At 39.0% G+C, this 7,659-nt stretch overlaps 1 protein-coding gene across 2 annotated transcripts in view; it reads left to right on the forward strand.

The window, feature by feature from the left end:
- slc36a1 (solute carrier family 36 member 1) overlaps positions 1-5,863 on the forward strand; it is a 56,970-nt gene extending 51,107 nt beyond the window's left edge. For both annotated transcript variants that reach the window (XM_036568518.1, XM_036568519.1), the window contains exon 12: positions 4,928-5,863. In XM_036568518.1, the coding sequence (XP_036424411.1) occupies positions 4,928-5,196 (269 nt within the window). In that variant the 3' untranslated portion in view covers positions 5,197-5,863. The remainder of the gene's footprint in view (positions 1-4,927) is intronic.
- Positions 5,864-7,659: the final 1,796 nt, after the last annotated feature.

Raw genomic sequence — 7,659 nt, forward strand, 5'->3', positions numbered from 1 at the left:
GTGTGTGTGTGAGAGAAGATGGAGCACAAAATGTACCATGATGTGGCATAATATGCACATGCAGTCACCATAAATGCTACTTTTTTATGTGTAGTACAATTACATCCCTATGTTTTGGTGACAACTCCATTTATTAACACTGCTTTTGCATAGTCACTGAACTTTCTGAATGTTTTACTTTGTCTCGAGCTTGCTGACAGCCCCAGTTTGCAGCACTTTTTAAACCCAGCACATCAAGAACATGCAGTTAGCAGGCGTTCTGTGCGCAGTTTGCAGTACTTTGTGTAGCCTCGGCAAACTGCACGTTAATTTCAAATGCACTGTGAGCGCATATTGCAGTCAGCTGCATAAAATCGTCCATGGTTGTTGAGTGCTACCACAAGGTTTGAAGAGTCAGAGTATTTGTCATGCTCCGGAATTGTCAGTGACAATTCTTGACGTGCTTAGCCAGCTCTAACAATTTGATTAAGACCTAACGAGTTAATTAAGTTCTGAGACTTTACAACTGAAAGGGTGTTAAAACTTTTGCAAATGACATTATTACGATTTTTAAAAGATTTTTCTACAAATAAAAAGTGACTGTGCAGGCTGTGTAAAGAAAAACGTTTAAAATAGTTTGCTGTAGCGGTCGTGTTTACTTCTTCTCAGTTCAGAAATCAACAAAAGATGTAATTTTGCCAGTTTTGTCTATTGTTTGTGGCCTAGATCTAGTTTCCAAAACATGGATTAACCCTAGTCCTGGACTAAATTGCATAACCAATGGTGAATCCCCATTGGAGAAATTACTATACTTACATACTCTGTAGTCAAGGCTTAAGATTAATCTGGGTCCCAGAAACTGGCCTATAAAATAACATTTAGGCTGGCCATCCTCATTTGTTCAACAGTTTTGTTCTAGTCACACTCCTCAGCAGTTGTCGTATCTGGAGCTTGATCAAATCAAATGCTTGTTTTGCTGGGACTGTCATTTCAAAAATAGCATGAACAGACTTCATTAATCTAGAAGCACCACAATTGGCAGAGATCTCTCTCTCTTCCTCTCCCCGGCAGAGCGAAAAGATGTGCTGACTTCACACAGTGCAACAGTGACACGACAAGGTTAGCCAAGCTGTGAAATGGATGAGAGGAACTTAGTGAGATCCAGTGCTGTGAGTGATGTCCTGCTAATAAGTAGGAGGGCTGGGCCTGTCCAGTCAAAAGCTGTTTTTTTTTTATTTTATTTTTTTTTATAAATTCCCATGGTAGATGCTGCTTTTCTTGATATACCAAAGAATGATGTACAAACCATTCCTAACTGAGCGTAGAGGAGTGACCTCCCAGCAGCTGGAGCCAGAATAAAACGGCTGACTCTGGCACGCCATAGAGCTCAGTCGGTGCATCTGTGGCCGCAGTCTGAACTGGCCACAAAACCGCATAACAGAGAGAGAAAAGAGAAAGCAGATAAGGCGACGAGAGCCCCAGCTGCTGTCTGAGTCTCGCAAACCAAGAAGCCAAAAGCAGGCTGAAGGTCCTTTGAATGTGAAATTGCGACAGATCACAGAGCACTGATAAATGCAGATAGACAGCTATGGATAAAAGGAAGCTCAGTCTCTGTCTCACCATCCTGTTAAACATGTGAGACGTGTGAGCCGTTTGCGAGCTGATTAAGGAGGCTACAGAGACAAAAGAGGTTTCAGAGTGTTCTCTTCTCTTGAGAGAAATTCAGACCCTTGTTGATTAGATATGAATGTGGATTGATCTCGGTTCTCCCTGTTGTTGCAATGATATTTGTGGGAAAGGCATGTGATTCATACAGAAGAGTGCTCTCCAGAGCTGAAGGAGCTCTCCAGATTTTCCCACCTGCTTATTGTGGTCAACAACACGTGAGTCATTTCCTCTGCATGCTCATGCTTACGCTCCCAAGTATTCCATGACAGTCATAATGCATTTGTCCCGTTTGTTGGCCTTGCAGTTGTCCCTCCATTGAATTCACTTTCCACCTGCTTTAAACTCTGATTATTCTGTTTTCTCTTGCCCTCTAGGGGATTCTGTCACCTGGCTGTGCTCTGTAGTGCACCAGCTGTGCTGTGGACAAATCTTCAAAGTGGTCAATACCTTGGTCCAGTGGACCATTTGTCTTTTTTGAAGCCCATGAGCATAAAATTTGGCCCCAAGACCCCCTTACACAACAGGAAAATGCTTGAAGCAGGCTGATCTGTTAGCTCTCAGTGCCTTAGAGTGGCCACATAAGATTGACCTTCCTTTCCCCTTCTAGGTTAATTTGACAGATTCTCTGAAATCGAACACAGGCAATAGAGTAATGGTTCAAAGCGTCTTTTATCAGCCGCTCTTAATGTGTGTCCGACTTGCTCGACGAGTCTTTTACAGTCCATCCAAAAGCAATTGTAAGTGACAGCAAACGTGTAAGTGGAGCGCGTGTTCATGTGTGTCGGACAAGACTTTGCAACGTGAGCGTTTGAAGATTCGGTAGTTCTGCTGTTTTTCCTGCTGTGCACAGCATGAGGAATAGGAATGATACATTGGAGAGGAACAGCATTACAACAGAGGCAACTTACTGGGGCTGCCTACTCAAATTTCATTCAGTCACCTTAGCAGCAGATGAAGATGACCCATCCCCAGCAACCTGCCCAGCACAAGCGCTGTCCTGCTCCAAGCAGACATGAAAAGCAGTCATCAGTGTTGTGCATGTTGAACTTTTTCAGACAGACGTTCACTATTTCATAGTTAACTCCTTTAACTGTAATCACCCGTCATTTCAGACTACATTTCCACACTCTCATAACTACGTCACATACATAATAGTTTAATAGTAGTTACTGATCATTTTACACTGGATCAAAAGCCTTAAAGCCTCATGGAACCAGAATCTGTGATTGTTTTTAGTGAGGTTTGTATGCAAAAGTTTGAACACCCCTGGTTAAATGACACGTTTGGTTGATTTCATAAGTAGAAATAAGAAGTTAACACGTCCTCTACAGCAGGGTTTCTCAACCTGTGGGCTGCAGACCACTAGTGGACTGTGAAGCACCCTCTACTGGTCCGCAGGCCTGTTCTTAGGCTGAGGCGGTAGTTCGTACTGACCCACTAACATCACCTCAAGTCATAAAAACATAAGTGGAAAAAAAGATTAACTTAATAATTAAAAATCTAAGAATCAAGTGTTTTCAAATTATAACCAATAGAAATATTAATGTTGTATAATGAGATGTATAAATAAAAAAAAAAACATCACAGTAGCAGGCTTAACTAAACTTAATTAAATGTGAGACAATGCAGCCACAGGCGTGCACCAGAGAAGTTCCTCAGGGTGCTTTCACCTTCCTTGTTTGGTGATGACCCATCACACCTTTTCTTTAGTTTGCTTCGTTTTGATATGTATGAACATTCCACCTATATTTGGGTCTGCAACAAACAGCTGAACCAGTCTTGGTCCCATTCCAAACAAACCCTGGTTCAGTTCACTGCTCATTGAAGCCCGTTCTGTGATCAAACAAGGGAATTCATCAATAGAGCTTGCTTTCCTTCTCTTCTAGCAGCCCTTTCAGCAACGTTCAGTCAGTATAATCTGCCTGTTTTAACGTCTGACTCTTTACAGACTCTCATCGTCTCTCATGTCTTTCCTGCAGCTGGAGCTGCAGCTGTTAAAAACGACAGACAAGCCTTAAAATAATGGTGAAGATTCAGATGAATCACAAGAACCATCAAAACTAAAGAGACATCCCGAGCCAAACAGTTACTTCTGTGGTATATATATGTACATTACATGTTATGGTTTTTAACATAATTGTAATTTTGGTTTCTGTGATTGAACCGGTCTGATCTTTCTCAGGCCCTAATCCTCAGGTTTTCTGTGTCAGCACTTAAGAAAGGAAAAAGAAAACTGCATTTATAAAACCTGAAAAGCTGAATGAACAGGTGGGCCTTGGGGTGGAAAAGGTTGAGAACCTCTGCTCAACAGAGGATACACTAATTATGACATTTCTCTGCAAATTCTAGTGCACAATTCTGAGTTAAACATATTGGGAAAAAATGTGATAAAATGTGTCATAGCTCCTTTTTTGTGTCCCAGTATGTTAATTTTCTCCAAATAAACAGTAATGTGTATTTAAATGTGCAGAAGTGTGTTCTCTGTAGAAGGTGTGTTGAATTATTTTCATAAAATAACAAAACATGTCATTGGACCCGGAACATCCAAACTTCCGCATATGACTCTATTTATGATTCTAAAATGACTTAGAAAGCTGTGTAACATCGATATGGAGTCATAATTAACAAATGAATATCTGGAATGCCTTGTATTTCAAGTGGTGGTTAAATTTTGAGGCCAGTGATTTAACAAATATTCTTAATAAATAATTACAGTATATTACTTATCACTTAAAGACTTCTTGTTGTTCTTAAACTTGAATTATTGAATAAAATATCTGAAATATTTGATACTATTTAATATTTGAATGCACTTTTTTTTTTTCTATAGAAAATTACAATGATTATAAATATGTGATTATAAAATATAAGTGATTCCAGTTCTTTGATCTGTTGTGTATTTTGCCAAAATCCCTTAACTCTGGTGGTGATGCAATCTCAAAATCAGTATCAGGTTTTGTGCTAGAGGTTGATTTTTTTGGGGGGTTAAATTTTGAGGCTCTGCAGTCCCAGCAGGTTTCGGGCTCGTGGTTGTGTGGGGCTGCCTTGAGCAGTTATGGGCTGCTTGTGAAAGTGGGTGGGCAACAAAGTGGGTGGGCATGCCCTATGCCAGTGGTGCAGATTACAAAGGCTAAACACGGACAGGTGCAGACGAGAACCATAGGCCAAGGTTGACGGGTGCGGGTGGGCATGATGAACGGAATTATAAGCCTAGAGTTCAAGGGATTAATCAGTGAGTTAAAGCAAAGAGTGACTTTATCCCTCTGCTCTGTCTCTGCAGGTGCGCTGGCCATACTGATTCCAGAGCTGGACCTCGTGATCTCCTTGGTAGGGTCAGTCAGCAGCAGTGCCCTTGCGCTGATCTTGCCTCCTCTCCTCCAAGTTGTCACCTTCCACTCAGAGGGCCTCTCAGGCTGGATAGTGCTCAAGAACATCATCATCAGTGTTTTTGGCCTGGTGGGCTTTGTGGCTGGGACCTACATCTCCATCGTGGAGATCATCTCGCGCCACCGTGCCAGGCAGATTGATGCCTACTTTCAGGTCATGTGATGGCGACCCTATTAATCAAAAGGTTTATAGACTGGTTGAGCCATTCGCTCACTATATGGCCCATCAATTTTAATTTAATTATACTTGAGATTATCTTAGTCAACACAAGAATGACCTTGGCTTCTTTAGAGAGGAACTACTGACCTTGCGTGGCTTGGTTATGGACAAACCACAGTGAATAACTGATTCACTGAATGCCCCTGAAATAGCATTATTTTAACTTTGGGTTTTTACTTGTGTTTTATATATGTGCATGTCTTTTATTGAATATAGTTCACCGGATTTTAATGTAGTCATGGCACAATGTTACATCTGCAGACTATTTATTAGTTTATTTTCAAGCCCAGTACTCAAGACATTTCCCACAAAGTACTGCAGCTCATAAAGAATGATGCTGAGTTAGTTTAGTTTAATAGCATCCAAAAGGCTCTTGTACTTATAAAGGAATCATATCATTACATTTGTGTTTATCTTTCAACGTTTCTTTGTCTTTTACAATTCATGTGGTACTTATTCTAGACATATACAGTTTATGTGCTATTTCAATTTCATTATGTACAAAGTGGCCTTGTTTTATGTATTTTTGCTTAAAAGGGAATTCCACAGATTTTTCAAAATTTCTGCATTATTCAGTTTTGGAATATAAGCAAAGTTCTTCAGAGTGATTTGATAAGAAATGCTCTGTTCTAGAGAAACTTACCAACTCCGACTTGGTGGTGGTGATAGGATCCAGGGGTTGCGATGTCTACAAAGCAAATATAGCCATTTTATTTACTATCCTGAATGACCAGTGAACCTGCATTTTATATGCAATGTTGATATTGTTAAAATAGTGGTAAATCTGGAAAAAATAAGTTTCTTTTGGGGACTATTTTGCCTTACATTGTCCTGCATGTACCTCTCCACAATGAATGTATTTATTATAAATATGTTTTTGGCCAAAATTGTACCTCAAAACTATCATAAAACAATGTCTCAGGCATCAGCATCTTCATGACTTAACTCAAATTTAATAGGCTTTCTGTAAGGGAGCTTTTAGAGGCATTAAACTCTAGGCATCTGGTTCCTATCACCACCACTCTGAACAAGAGCAGAGCATTTCACATCAAACCAGTTTAAATTACTTTGTTTATACCTTAACTGTTCAATTATGTGAAAATGTTGAAAAATCGGTGGAGTTCCCCTTTAAGAGTTAATCTGTAAATATACAGTAAGGAAAAAGTATGAAGTATTTTTTTCACAGAACATCAGGTGTCTCTTTTAGAAATTCATTACAGAGAGAAAGTTTACACTTTTAAATTGTTATTTTGTAGAATGAAGTAACAGTAATTATTTGGTAGTTACTTAACAGTTTATTAATCTGTATTTTCCTGGAAGTTTCTTTGAACCAACTGAATGACTTGCATATGTAATAGCAGTTTATTTGCAGTCTTAAAACTGCATTTTTTTTTTGATGAATCAAAGATGAGTCATTTGGTGAGCCTGATACGGAGCAAAGATCAACTTCACACCTCACTTGGCAAAGAAATTTAATGTGATTTTTCAGAATTATAGTTAGCAGATCTTTTAAAAAACAAACACAAAAAAATAAAAAAAAACAAACCCTATTTACCAAAACATTATTTTAAATGTCTGTTTGGGAGAATGAAACAGTTGTATATATTTTGAATACTTCTCATATTTTGAGTTCATAAATGAACAGAACTGTCTTTTTTTTGTTTTGTTTTGTTTTTTTAAGATGATGGTTTGTTTTTTTTATGAAGATACAACGGACCGTGTAAGTGGATTGTGTAATAAGTTATTTGAATTGCTCATTTCAGCTGCTTTGCAATGTCAGTGCCAAACAGAAGAAAACTTGATGTAAAGTTTTAATTCATGTTCTGTACATCACATTGCACTCGTACTGTTGGTGTTAGTTTCTGCTATGTTTTGGGGGAGGGGAACCTTAAAATGCAAGATTTTCACATACTGTAAATTTACATACATTTATACTGTAAATGTAAAGACGTGTAAATTTAATTTGGCTTCCTGCCCTTAAAGGTTCACCATGTATCAAGTGTTTCATCAGTGTTAGATTACTATAAGAACAACTATGTATATTATTTTTATTCACTGAATGTAAACATGAGCTTTAAAACCACCATAGCTTGTTTTTTTTGCAACATCTAGATGTGTTCACGTCTCCTGCTGTAGGTTATGGTATCTAAGTGCTGAAAGTGTTCTGTGGAAATGCAAAGTGAAATAAACTGGTCTGTGCTCGTGAAGTCTTGGCATGTCTATGTACCAGAGTCTCTTTTTAGCTCAGTTTGCCGCAGAATCTTGTATGAAGTGTGCTGCCTCTGGATGTAGAGATCACTGGCAGGCTGTAATGGGGTACTTGCAGAATAAAATAATGTCAACAGCCCTGAAGATGTGTTAAGTGCTGAGAGCAAGCGACTGCTACACGCTTGTTACATAATCCCA

Source organism: Colossoma macropomum, unplaced genomic scaffold, assembly GCF_904425465.1.
Source record: "Colossoma macropomum unplaced genomic scaffold, Colossoma_macropomum, whole genome shotgun sequence".
NCBI classification, from domain to species: Eukaryota; Metazoa; Chordata; class Actinopteri; order Characiformes; family Serrasalmidae; genus Colossoma; species Colossoma macropomum.